The sequence below is a fragment of the Lucilia cuprina genome, chromosome 4, assembly GCF_022045245.1.
Source record: "Lucilia cuprina isolate Lc7/37 chromosome 4, ASM2204524v1, whole genome shotgun sequence".
Taxonomy (NCBI): Eukaryota; Metazoa; Arthropoda; class Insecta; order Diptera; family Calliphoridae; genus Lucilia; species Lucilia cuprina.
Genome location: NC_060952.1, coordinates 80,890,145 through 80,904,902, shown reverse-complemented (window position 1 = coordinate 80,904,902; position 14,758 = coordinate 80,890,145). Strand labels below are relative to the sequence as shown.

Below are 14,758 nucleotides of genomic sequence, written 5' to 3'. Positions count from 1 at the left end.
CTATAGTCTAGTCTATAGTCTAGTCTATAGTCTAGTCTATAGTCTAGTCTATAGTCTAGTCTATAGTCTAGTCTATAGTCTAGTCTATAGACTAGTCTGTAGTCTAGTCTATAGTCTAGACTATAGTCTAGCCTGCAGTCTAGTCTATAGTGTAATCTATAATTTAGTCTACAGTCTAGTCTATAGTTTAGTCTATAGAATAGTCCATACTCTAGTCTATAATCTAGTCTATAGACTAGTCTATAGTCTAGTCTATGGTCTAATCTATTGTCTAGTCTATGGTCTAATCTATAGTCTAGTCTATGGTTTAGTCTAGTTTAGTCTATAGTCTATAGTCTAGTCTACAGTCTAGGCTATAGTCTAGTCTATAGTCGGGTCTATAGTCTAATCTATAGTCTAGTCTATAGTCTAGTCTATCATCATTTCATTTTAGTCTATAGTCTAGTCTAGTAGATTATAGAGTCTACAATCTATTTAGAACTATATATACTTTTTTTAAAAAAAATTTCAAATTTCCCATGCTTGATATACCCCATGGACCCATGTGTCCAGTTTTTGGTGTGTCAGATCTTTTACATAATCGAATTACAAAGTACAGATATTATTTCCACAAAATCATCAGAGTTACTTCCGAAATCTGAAGAGTTACTTTATATTTCGATTTGAAAGAATACAAGTTAGAAATTTTTTGTTTATAAATACTGGAAAAATGCTTAATAATTTTTCTAATTGTAACTTACGCAATTTGGAACGTTCTGTTTTTGCGGGTGGAGCAGCTGCTACTAAACTCCATATAAACAATAAAGTCCATATAATATTTAATAACGATTTAAAGTTTGACATACTACTTAAGTTAACACTATGAATGTTTAATTAACTATAATTATAATTATGATGACAGACTTGAGTTATAAAGAGATTTATTGCTGACTAATCACACTCTATTGACATTGCAAGGTAAGCATATATTTTTTAATTTAATATAGACACATAAATAAAAAACAAATAAATTTGGCTTTGTCGTTAAATTTTTATTTTTTTAACAATATTAAAGAAAAACTACATCCCAATGAAAAATTTCACATATTTTCCATTGAGTTGTTTTATAAAAAATATACATATATGTATAAAAAGATTATCACAATAAGTATAAATATATACACTAAATGCTTAACTGTAATATTTAAAATTATAATAATTAAAAGCAAAACTTTGTACATTAAAATTTACATGCATTTCATACGTAGTATGTATATGAAAACTAAAATCTAAATTTCTTAAAATAACTTAAAAAAAAACTTTATACATTAAACAGACATACAAATAGTTTAAAACAATTTAAAGTTTATTTTGAGAGTGGTTTAACCGCAATTCTTTTGCAATATTCAAACGAAGTACCTAACAACAGTTCATAATAAACTGCTATATTTCCCTATGTGTAAATTTCCTTGAGAGAAAGATAACAGCTCATTACACATTATACTCAGTATCATTCACTAATTCACATAAGGTCCCTAAGTCGATCTGTTATACATAAATAACATGTCTTGTTTAAAACACTATTAATATACGTACTTATATACTAATTCATGTTGTTGCTATTTGCTTAACTTTAAGAAGTAGGTTACGACGTTTAATAATTATATACATATGTAGAGTGGAGTACATAATATCATTATCACCCGTACTTCTTTGGCGTAATGAAGAACATCTTAATCTAAAAGGATTAAATCTAAATATAACATATGTACATGAAAACTTATGACTAATTTAATTTGAATATATAACATAAATATACGGCACTTTTTATTCATCTATATACATTGATGACTGCATAGCATCGATGCTGAAATGTACAAAAATGTAGTTTTTTTTAAACAATTTGATTTAAAATAAAAAATTATATTATTAAAAGGAACAAGTACGAGTTCTATATTAGCCTTCCCTATGGTATGTTAAAAAAAGCAGTCAATACCAAAATGTACTCTCATACATGCTTAATTTCATGTTTCTAGACTCAATATTATGGAAAATTCAAAAAAGTGTTTTTTGAAAAACGAGAAAGTACCCAAAACTTCTCACCTATTTTTGACACTACATACTTAATTTCATATTTCTTAAAACTTAAAAAAAAACAAAAAATTACCAAAACGTTCACTTCTTTCGGTTCTCACCTAATTCCATTTTCAATAATATAGAAAAAGTACCTTTTGTAGAACGAAAAAGTGCCGAAAAACCTCTTTTATGTGTTTTCGTCTGATCCGGGCTCAACATACTTAATTTCATGTTTCTGGATTCATTATTATAAAAACTCAAAAAGTATATTGTGAAAAACGAAAAAGTACCAAAAAGTTCCTATCTATCTATCTATCTATCTATCTATCTATCTATATATCTATTTATCTATCTATCTATCTATCTATCTATCTATCTATCTATCTATCTATCTATCTATCTATCTATCTATCTATCTATCTATCTATCTATCTATCTATCTATCTATCTATCTATCTATCTATCTATCTATCTATCTATCTCTAGAAGGAAATAGAGTACTAGTAGTCCTAGGTTACAGAATTTCTGGCTAAAATCGCTAAGAAATAGGTTCCTTGACTTAATAGGGGATATTGGAGGTCTTGACACTGCAGTATTATCTAAAAGTACTAAACAATATGTATTATAGATTTATACTTACATGGACTGACAATCGCTTATCAATTCCGGAGTTTCTGAATCATAAGCACTTAATGAATACTGCTCATTAGTACCATCCAAAGCAATCATACTCGAAGTCAATCTAGTATTGTTCATGGCATGTCTTACCATCGATCTGGTATATTCATATAGTTCATTTTCCAATCGAATCATTTCATTGAATACATTGTTAACTTCTTGGCGTAAATTATTGTATAATTGTAGATTTTTATTTATTTTTTCACGAATTTCTTTCCACTTACTACTCTTGGTAAAACTTTTAAATTCTTGCAATAACTTATCAAAAGCACATTGAGCATTTTCTAACCGCTGATTAAGAGGATATTCAACATGAAGATACTTGCGGTATTTTGAGCTAAAAAAAAACAAATTACATACATATTATAACAAATTGAATGTGATTTTAAACTTACAGTTCAAAAATGTCTTTTTCTCTGATTTCTTTATAAATTGTACTGCTAGCCAAATCTCGGAAAGTTTGTAAGATTTGTGTGTATAAACGATTTAACATTGGTACAATATTGGCTTCAAAATTTTGGCAATTCATATTAAACTTTTGTGCCATATCTTTTGCTGAGTCGGCAATCTAAAATATAACAGTTCAATATTGTTTAAGAATATTGAACGCTATATGTCATTTCCAATGAAATAAATAAAAACCTACCTGTCCATTTGGAATATTTAGAAATTCATTTAAAATTATATTCGAATTTTTAACACCTCCTGTGAGCTCTGATGTTTTTTTATTAAGCTTCTCTATTTCATATTTGTATTTAAAAACATTATATTCTATTTCAATTACGTAATTCTGAAGACCCATTTGATAACAATCTAAATAATGTTGTTCTTTGGTTAATATGAAATGTACGTCTTTTTCAAACTGCTGCAACAACCATAGGGGAATATTTTCATCATGTGGATTGATATTCATACAGGTTTTAATTGTATCGCTTATATCGAAATATGTTTCTTCGCTTATATTCAAATCACTTTGTATTAAAAACTCGCCCACAAACAACATGACAGGAGGATTTAGAGGATTACTAGTGTCACTCCATTCTGGCACATAATAATCGATGGGATTTAGTATATTTTTACATGGATGCAATGGTGGATTTATTGTGAATATATTGTTAAATTCAATTTGAGTATCATATGAAATGCGTTGAAAAAAATGCTGTAAACTGGAGAATGCTTCGATGTCATAGTAAAATTTTTCATATGTTTTTAATGAAAATACTGTAACAATTTTTTTCGCAAATATCGAATGCAAATCACTATAGAATTTCAATTCATTATTTTTATTTCTACCTCTTGTTTTGTAATCAATATCCAAAGCTAAACGTAACCAATCTTCCATTTTTGTTTTTAAAATTGGACTGAAATGATTTTGAGTTGGCAAATGCTTAATGAAAATAAAACTTTCTGTATTTGGATTGTAGACATCCTCTACAATAGCAATGCATTCTCGTGTTTTTCGTTTTATGTTAGTCATGCGAGTAAAAAAAGTGTGATGTGGTATGAAGGGATGATTGCCGCAAATAATCTCATAAGCCACTACACCAATGGACCAATAATCAACAGTTTCTGTATAATTGCCAGGATCAATAACTTCGGGTGCTACATAGTTGCGGGTACCAACAACACTTTGTGCTATAGTTTGGTCTGGAATTTCTCGTGCATAACCGAAATCGGTGAGCTAAAAATAAAATGAACATAAAAATTTAAACGATTTGATAAAAACAACTATGAAAACATAGACTCATTGAAAAGCATTAGGAAAACTAACTGAAAATTTGAAAAGTACTACTGAAGAACAAAAAGTGCCATTTTTAGTAGTACTTTTTTAGTAGTACTCCACAGACGGCTTTGGACATCATTTTTAACCTGTCACATACAGATCTACTAAGATCTAAAGATACTAAGATCACCTTGTGGATTAACATATCATAGAAAAACGAGAAAACACCTTTTTATGTAGAGACAATTGACTTTTATCCAATAGACTGTTTGATGGGTTTAAGATGGATATTGGTACGGGTGCTAGAGTTTTTATCGCAGACGCCGACGAAACTCCCTTCATAAGCGTTTGTACAGTGTTTTTGTCAACCACGGTGTTCTTCAATGCTCTTTTCATCAGCACCCAATAACTTTCAATTGGGTGGAGCTCCGGGTATTTCGGTGGATTCGCTGGGTACAATCTAAAATGTAGATTATTCCGATTTATTTTCATAAAATTTTCGCAATTTACTTGAATATTCCCTTCATAAGCGTCTTCTTCAATGCTTTTCTCATCAGCACCCAATATCTTTCAATTGGTCGAAGCTCAGGGTAATTTGGTGGTTTCGCCTCTTTGGGAACATAATAAATAAAGTCTGTACACTGAAAATAATCCATGCTCAACTTTACGAAAAAAAATTTCGTAACTTCTATTTTCGTAATATTTACAAAAATTTCGCGTATAATACGAAATATTATTTAATAAAACCCTTTTCTATTTTTACGAGAGTACCAAAACCTTTCGTAATATTTTTTCTTAAATTTTAGCGAAATTAAACATATTGATATTAATTATATTATGATTAAATAAAACTACATTTTTATAAAATTTAAGAAAAAGTATAATATTATTATACTTTTATACGAATTATTTTCATAAAAAAAAATTGAAAATTTGTGTGGAGAATAATTTTGTAATATACTGTTCATACAATTTTCTGGCACGCCCTTTAGCTAATGTAAGTTTTTTCGGAAGATCGATCTGCCACATTAGTCACTTTAAATGGCTACGATTATATCATTTTTTTACCTTGTGGATATAGGATTTTGATGTTCCCATTTTTTGGCCATATCTGGAGGTATTAAGTTTTTGTTGAAATTTTAAGACTATCTTCGCAGCGAATGTTTTATTGGTGAGTCCTCTTTTTCTTCTCGAACCTGGTTTTCTTTGTGTTGTCAACCCTTCATTGTATCGATGTCATGCCACATAGGATTTTCTATTATTTTGTACACAATTTTTTCTATTTATTTCTTGTTCGGACGATATCTTTCAAATGCAAAACTCTTGGAAAATACTATTACCCCTGTATGACACTGACCATTTGACAAATGAATGTCGAATCTTTTACGTGAGTACCTGTCATGATGCCCTACCACACGGTGATCTTTTTCATCCACTGGATAGACTTGACAACGGTCTACCATCGTACCTAAATCCTTAAATGAAGAACTTAGGCGGCAATTGAGGCTTGAGCTATTCGGCAACAGCACCTAGAGACGTAACCGGTGGACCGAAGTGCGAATTCATCAAATAAGCCGAGGACTTCGCTCTTACTCACAGGGACACATTGCGGTAATTCTGATATGAACAGAGTATATCTGGACAAGGAAGGATAATTCAATGGTATCATTTTATTTATACGACAAATTCATAAGAGAAAAACATACGATACATTTATTATAGGTAGACGGGTGGGTGAGGCCCGCCGTACCCTACATTCATCACGTCTGACCTCTTTTCAATCTATTCAAGGACTAAGCCAGGCAGACTGTCGAGAGTTTTAACGTGAGCACCTGCCGTGTCGGCCTTATCTCACGGTGGTTTTTTTCATCCACAGGGTAGACTTGGGAACGGTCTACCATCGCCCCTTTGCCTTATGAAGACTCAGGTGGCAATTTTTGCACATTGGCTATGACCGGTCCATGCGCAAGTACTTTGCTGTAGTACTCGAGCTATCTAATCTCTTGCCAAAGTAGTCACGTTGAAAGACAACCACACTACTATGGCTCTGTTGATTCGGCAACAGCACCTAGAGACGTAACCGGTGGACCGAAGCACGATCCATCAATAAGCCGTAGACATTGTTCTTACTCACAGTGACACGCTGTGGCAAGTCTGATATGAACAGAGTAAACTCTGAACATATCTGGACAAGGAAGGAAAATTAATCGGTATCAATTGCATATGATACCTTTCATCCATCATCATTCAACCCAGCACACATCTCATTTATTCGACACATTCATAGAGAAAAACATACGGCACACTCATTTAGATATACGGGTGGATGAGGCCCGCATACCTCTACATTCATTCCGTATCATATACAATTGACCCCAACCCATTTCCAACGCTTAGTCCCACAGTCACTCCTCTGTGGGATATCTGTTGATTTTCGGCAACAGCACCGAACTTATCCCGAAATATTGACTATTATCATGCATCAGTCTTTTAACCGTCACTTATACTCTCCCCGCGAATTTGGGTTTAAACCACAGCCACTACGTAGATCCTGAAGGAACCTCAACCAACTGACCAGCTAGGACATAGTCCTGCGGGCAACTGGCCACCCGTAGTACCAGATTATGCGGTGCTCTGGTCTGACCTCTGGCAATCTATGCAAGGACTAAGCCAAACAGTAGACTGAGACAACCAATTTTTCAGTCCCGGTCAGACGGGAGGTATTGGGCCCTCTTTATACCCCGGGATTGCAATAACACCAAGGCTGAGGTCTCGCCAAGGTAACATGCCCCCGGGGGGAACTAAGCCAGGCAGTAGAATGTAACCAATTATTTAGTCCCGGCCAGACTAGAGGTATTGGCCATCTCTTTATTCCCCGGGATTGCAATAACACCAAGGCGGAGATCGCGCCAAGGTAACATACCCCCGGAGGGCTGACCATTTAACAATTTGCTAAGATCTGATACTTATTTCATTTCAATAACACACATCTTAATCCTAATTTAAAAATGGGTAAATTTTTTCGTGGACACGCCTTATTTCATATTTCATCCTATTCGAATAATAAGATGCCTTATTTCTATAATTCCTAGACCGCCGCTGAATAGAATAGAACTGGATACATTTCTAATGTTAAAGATGCAAAATCGTAGAAAAATCTCAACATAAATTGTTTGTCCGATTTTGTGTTTGACTTTAAAATGTGTCTTATTTAATGTAGAATATTTCTATAAAGAAAAGGAAAATTTTGCAAATTCGTATCAGAATAATAACCTAGTATACCACTTAGATCATACAAATAGTTAAAATCTCATAAAGTAATTTGGGTTTAAGTCACTGTACATCGAAAGATGAATATGTACGGCATAATAAATGATATTATGTTTAGTTCTTGAAATTATTTTGTTTAAGCTTAAGTAAAATACATACTAAGTTTAATTATTACCTTATAAATCTTTTCATTTCCCTCTATATGTAAAACAATATTTTCTGGCTTAATATCACGATGTTCAATATTACACACTTGATGCAAATACTCGATCGCACAAAGTAGAGCATACAAAATTTTATGTATTTCATACTCTTTGAGACCATTAACATTTTCTACATGATTTAGTTGCCTTCTCAAATCGCCACCATTACAATATTCCATTATAATAACGGGCAATGAATTTTCTATATGATTGCCATTCGCTAAATATTTAAGAAACTCCTCATCATTTATATCAGCAGATCTTACAATATGTGGTGTTTGTAGATTTTGCATCCATTTGTATTCTTGATGCCAACGTTTGTGCATTATGCTTATTTCATCGGCGTTTAAATGTGGATTTTTCTTTAAACGTTTGGTGGCTGTCATATAAATAAAAATATAAAGAAATAATAAAATTAATAAACAAACAAACAATGTATGCCTTAAACAATTAAAAAATAAAATGTTTTTTTTTTTCTTTGTACAGTAAGTGTTGAAATTTGTATTAATGTTATCAAATTTCCAAGAAATCAATCGTATTCTTTTACAACAAACTCGTTGAGTAAAGAATTGGCATAAAATTTTATATCATATTTATTTATAGGGGATATAGGAAAGAGTATTTTTTGTTTTTCGTATATATATAGAAATATGAAATAAAATTTTATAAATTTTACTAGCTACATCCAGAATTTAAAAAAATAGTTTCTTTGATACATATACGAAATTTTGTATTTAATTAATATTAATTAATTTTTTTAATTATATTAATTTCTTTTTTTCCTCATGTTTATATTTTGTATGAAAAATGTTTGGTTTTTGGTTTGGGTTGATAATTTCCCTTTTTCCCACCCTTGGATCCGCGCCTTTCCTTATCAAATTCTGAATCGATCCATTTGTCTGTGTAAAACATGCTCACGTTAAAACAAAGTAATAGAATTTAACCAAATTCATCCAAAATGTTCTTCATTTTCCTAAGTTATACCCTACACCACACCTTAAAGTAACCAATCGGCTCAGAATCATTTAGCTATGTCCGTCCGTCTGTCTGTGTGTGTGTCCATGTAAACATTGTGCGCACGCTGCAGGTCGCAATTTTCAAGATAATTTGATGAAATTTGGCACATAGGGAGTGAGATCGAAAAATTCTTAACATACATATATGTTTATAAAAAAGAAACCACTAAACTTACAGCTTTATTTTTTTTTATTTGATTCAAATTATTATTACAATTTACAAAAAAAAATATTTTTATAGTTTTAATCACTAGTGGTGAAATTTTGAACCCTTTTCGGAAACCTTCCATTAACGTTTTTATAGTGCTTTCTGTCACTTTGCTCGAACATGTAGTCCATCTCCGTTTAAAATCTACCACACTTTTGGACACCTTTTTTGTACTCTTCAATTCTCTTTTAACAAGAGCCCAATATCTCTCCACTGGCCTTAGCTCCGGGCAGTTTGGAGGATTTGCCTCTCTTGGTACAAATACCACATTATTGTTCTTGTACCACTCAAGGGCTTGTTTACCATAGTGACCAATCAGGCCAAAAATAAGTGGACACATTATGAAGTCTTATGAATGGAAGCAGCCTTTTTTGTAAACATTCCTTGATGTAAATTTCGGTATTTATAGAGCCCGTTGTAACAAATGATTGGCTTCTTTTGCCGCAACTGCATATTGCTTGCCATACCATGAACTTTCTGGGAAATTTTGTCTGCTTTTGGGTCCTAAACTTTTCTTCAACATTCCCTCGAGCATCAGCAACATAAAACTTTTGACCTGGAAGTTGCGAAGAATCTGCCAGAACATACGTTTCGTCATCCATTATGCAGCAAGAATATTTTTTTATAAAACTTGACTTCAATTTCCGTGCTCTGTTTTTGGCCTCTAAATTTTTAGCAGCGTTCCTGTCAGGAACTTTTTGAGCCTTGTATGTTTTTAAACCTGCATTAGTTTTAACTTTTCGTACCAAATAGTCCGAACACTGAGCTTACCGATCTGCTTTCCTACCGGGTGTGTTGGGAGCTCTTTTGAAAATGCGTTCTATTTTTTGGCTTTAGAAACATCATGTGGACCATTCCTTCTACCTGAACCAGGTTTTCTATCAACTGACAAGTTCTCCCGGTACTGTTTAATAACATTGGAAACAGTTTGACGGCAGGCCTTTGTATGCTTGGCCAACTTTTTGTAAGACCAAGTTGGTTTTAGTTGAAAATATTTAATAATTTCAGTACGCACTTTTTTCTGGTCACTCATTTTAATCAGATTAACAAAAAAATTAATATAATTGACATTACACATAATAACTGACATGTTTTTCAAAGGTAACTTGATCAAAAAAAAAAAAATGAAATAATACTTTGGTTGAAAAATGTAATGAAAAACGTGTGTTAATAATTTTTCGATCTCACTCCTTACTCTTCTTTTCAGGGACGAACGCTATTAAAAATGGTTGAAATCGGTCCATTATTTCTCCTAGCTCCCATACAACCGTACCCCCCGAATCGGGCCTTTAGGCTCACAATTACGTTAAATGTTTTTTAATGCCAACAAAAATCAACAAAAAAATTTTTTATACAACAATAAATGACAATACTAATTTTTATTGAGATCGGACCTCATTTGACCCTAGCCCTCATACGAACTCCCCTTCAGAAAATGACTTGAAGGTCAAAATTAGGTTATAATTACTAATAAAACAATCAAAATCTACATAAATAACTTTGAAGTAGACTTACATTCATTTACCAAAATTTATAAGGAAAGACCCATATTTACCCCTTCTCCCCTATGAGCTCTCTTGTAGAAAATATCTTTTTTGTCAACAATAAGTAAAAAATTTCACAATAAAACAAATTAAATGCTTTATTTAAAAAAATCCACAATTTTAACATACTGACTGGTGCAGGGTATCATATGGTCGGCAATGTCCGACTATAAATTCATGAGCAATATCGTTTCTCATCGAAAGATCTATGAATTAAAATTAAAAAAAAGTACAAAAATTTACCCTTTTTTACACCTTTAAATGTAATTTTCACAAAAACTATGCAATATAATTCCATGAAATTCACCATACTTTTGTTTCTCTATTAGAGCTTGGAATATTAGCGGAATCGGTTCAAAATTACATATACCTCCCATACAAATTTACATGTGTTTATTTTAATAATAACCAGAGCAAGGATTTCTATGCAAATGCATATTAGTAGTCAGTAACTTAAAATAACTTTTAACTAGTTTTCATTTCGAATCAAAGATGTTGCTACCAAATGGCATCGATTTGTTGTTGTTTTAAATTGCATATATTTGCATATTTCCAACATTTTTATAGCATATTTTGTACTTTTTTTTTTAATTTTTCCATAACAAATTGTTTTATTTTGTCTGTTTATAATATTTTTACAACATATTTACATTTTTTTAAAATTATGTAAATATCAACAATTTAATTTTTAAAATCACAATAGTGCGGAAGGTATTTTAAGTTTGTGTTGCTAATTGTGACGTTCAAAATATTAGTATCGGTTCAGTATCAATTTGTAAGTCTGTCCCTCTGTGTCCATAATTTACTTAAAAACAATAAAATTCGGAAGAAATATAATACACTAAATTGTATTAGAATTGTTATCAAGCTTTCCACTTTCAGAAACGAAATATATATATATACTACTTACCACCAATAACACAATGTCTAGTTATTCTTTATCTTAAGGTTCAATTGACAGTTTTCATACAAAATATATTTTAATCGGCAGAAAAACTTTTAGTTAAACGATAACCAGAGGTGGAGTTAACGGGGCTTAAAATTGTTTCTTAGTCTTTATATTTGTCATTCTCGAGGTCGTGGTTCCGTTAAAGTGGTATTATCAATATACTAACTAACTAACTAACTAACTAACTAACTAACTAACTAACTACCTACCTACCTAACTAACTAACTAACCTATTTCAAAACGGTTTTCGCTTTTGTTGATTTCTCCATCATCTACTATCCCGGTTTTTTATACCATACACTACTAAGTATACCTTAAAGCAGCCAAGCGCAGAAAGAGAAACTGTTATTGTAGTGGTAAGAAAAACACTCAGAAAAAAGATTTCCTAGTTACGCTTGCTATGATCAAATTTTATTAGAAGTAAAATTATTTATTTTTACAGATAAAACATATTCAAAGAAGAGAAAAATGTTCATTTCTAAACAAAGATTAAAGCTTTTAATATAAAATGTTTAAAAAAGTATTAAAAATATTGTTTTTATGTATTTTTAATATTATGCATTCCTAAAAAGTTTTTAGAGTGTACGCTCTTGGTATGAGTTTTATTTATGATCGGCGTTGTGTACGTCTGAATTGCCGAAAATCTTCGTAATTAGAACAATATGAACGCGCGTATTTGTGCTTATGATTAATTTAAATGATCTATTATATCAACAAAATTCGACAAAAGTTAGTTTTATAGAACTTTAAATGACACTACTGACTTTTGTAATGAAAATGACTTGAAGGTCAAGGAAATTTGGATCAAGCTTGTTTTTTGGCACAGGGACGAAGACTATTGAAAATGGTTGAAATCGGTCCATTATTTCACCTAGCCCCCATACAATCGTACCTCCCGATTTGAACTTTTTATGCCATAATTACTTCAAATATTCTATTATCTCTCTAAAAATTGGTACAAATAAGTTTACAAACCCTCCTTAAAAAAATGTCTTAAACGTCTAAAATTGTAACTATTTGTATTGCAATGAAACTCAACAAAACTAACTGTTATTTAAAAATATATCCTTTTCCCAAATACATCCGAAGATCGGCCCATATTTGACCTATATAAAGACTCATTTAGAAATTTTGGTTTTTTATCAATAATATATAATATTCAACATAAAAATTTCTTTATAAAAAGTAAAAATTTTAAAAATATACTCATGGTGTAGGGTATTATATGGTCGGCCATGCCCGACTATACTTTCCTACTTGTTTTTAATAATTCACATTGTTAACATACTGACTGGTGTAGGGTATCATATGGTCAGCTATGCCCGACCATACTTTATACTAAATCAAGTCAGAAAATGGTTTTTCATATAAAAAAGTATTTAAATTAATTGCCTCTGATATATTTAAGCAAGTTCTTGATAAAAAAAAATATTTTTCTAAAATAAACTTTATATTGTCACTGCGGGAAAATGTATACCGATTACCATAAAACTTGTTGAATGAATTTACGTTTACATTAACTGTATTTATTCTGAATTTAAACACGACCCTTTAGATTTTTTATGCGATTGTGAATGTTTTGACATATTTTCTGAAGTGGAATTTTTATAAGGCTGAAGTAAGACCCGATCATTATAAAACTCGTTAGGTTATCAAAGATATAAAACCAAATCTTTTTTTTGCAGGTTATAAATATTATAAACTAAATTGTGAGCTCAAAATCTTTACTCGGGAGTTTTAGTTGCAAAAATTGCAGATCTCAACCTGAAATACTTAAAATACTAAAGCGATCTTAACCATTGCCCATTGCCTCTGGAACAATAAAATATCACTTATCAAATTTTATTAAATTATCTTATAAATTACGACAAGTAGTTAAATTACAAAATTTAAATTAACGGAAGGACATAGCTAAATAAACTGAAAATGATTCGAAGTCGAGTGGTATACTTTATGGTAGAAGTAGGACCAATATTATTGTACGTTACAAACATCAACACAAACCCCCATTAAAGTCTGCGTTTTCTATGGAATATGAAATTAATTTTTATATAAGAACACCTGCATTATATGTATCTTATGTGTTTCTGTGTATTATTCTGTATATCAAAGTAAAACAAGAGATAGTTATTAATATTTTCATATGTGACAATTATGGATTCATTAAAACATTATTAACAAATGTAGTTTGTTGAAAATTGAATTGTAATTATTTTGATATGAACTTCAATTAGTTGTCACCTATTCAGACAATTCTTGCCACATGTGGTACTTATATTAAACGAGGAGTGTGTAAGAAAATAATAAGTTCTTTAGTTAAATTTCTATAGTGTACGTGGTCTTATGACTGTATATGTTTTTCGACTAAGGATGTTAGTGTTTATAGATACTGTCACTTTTACAATGCACAAATACACAAATGTCATGATTATGTGGAATTTTAGTAGAATAGTTAATAGAAACCCAAAATCTTATTTATACAACTTACATTCTCTTATGAAATTAAGTTATTTTATGAAAGTTGCAATTATAATACTGCCTTATTCATAAGCATTTATTAAATTTTTATAAAACAAATTTTATATGAAAATTTGTCCTATAAATCTTTAATGAATGTTTATGAATAGCGCTCACAGTATGTCTTACTACAAAATATACATAAACATATACATACGTATTCAATTACATTTGATCAAAGTAAATTCCGTAAAATCAAGATTTTTCAAAAATGTGAAAAAAATTGTTCTTTTGATTAGAAATATTCAACATGTACTTTACATAAATGTACATGACAAACTTGTTTAAAGATAAGAGACATATTTAAAAGAGTTTTGAATTGAATAACATTTATACCCTACACCACTTTATTGGGGAGGGTATAAAAATATTCGTCTCATACCTTAAAGTATACCAATCGGCTAAGAATCATTTTCTGAGTCGATTAAGCTATGTCTGTCCGTCCGTCTGGCTGGCTGTCCATGTAAACCTTGTGCGCAAGACAGGCCGCAATTTTCAAGATAATTGGATGAAATTTGGCACACACGCTTTTTTTGGCCCAAGGACGAAAATTGAAAATGGTTAAAATCGGTCCATTATTTCGACTAGCCCCCAT

At 31.1% G+C, this 14,758-nt stretch overlaps 2 protein-coding genes across 3 annotated transcripts in view; both read right to left on the bottom strand.

Annotated features, from left to right (window-relative positions):
- Positions 1 to 882, bottom strand: part of LOC111684046 (protein takeout) — a 6,084-nt gene extending 5,202 nt beyond the window's left edge. Inside the window, exon 1 of the mRNA XM_023446163.2 lies at positions 741 to 882. Within this exon, the coding sequence (XP_023301931.2) occupies positions 741 to 843 (103 nt within the window). The 5' untranslated portion in view covers positions 844 to 882. The remainder of the gene's footprint in view (positions 1 to 740) is intronic.
- Positions 883 to 1,227: 345 nt separating this feature from the next.
- The window catches only part of LOC111689869 (inhibitor of nuclear factor kappa-B kinase subunit beta), a 32,353-nt gene continuing 18,822 nt past the window's right edge, over positions 1,228 to 14,758 (bottom strand). For both annotated transcript variants that reach the window (XM_046949731.1, XM_046949730.1), the window contains 5 exons: positions 7,902 to 8,308; positions 3,380 to 4,414; positions 3,129 to 3,301; positions 2,696 to 3,070; positions 1,228 to 1,846 (listed from right to left, as the gene is read on the bottom strand). In XM_046949731.1, the coding sequence (XP_046805687.1) occupies positions 1,807 to 1,846; positions 2,696 to 3,070; positions 3,129 to 3,301; positions 3,380 to 4,414; positions 7,902 to 8,308 (2,030 nt within the window). In that variant the 3' untranslated portion in view covers positions 1,228 to 1,806. The remainder of the gene's footprint in view (positions 1,847 to 2,695; positions 3,071 to 3,128; positions 3,302 to 3,379; positions 4,415 to 7,901; positions 8,309 to 14,758) is intronic.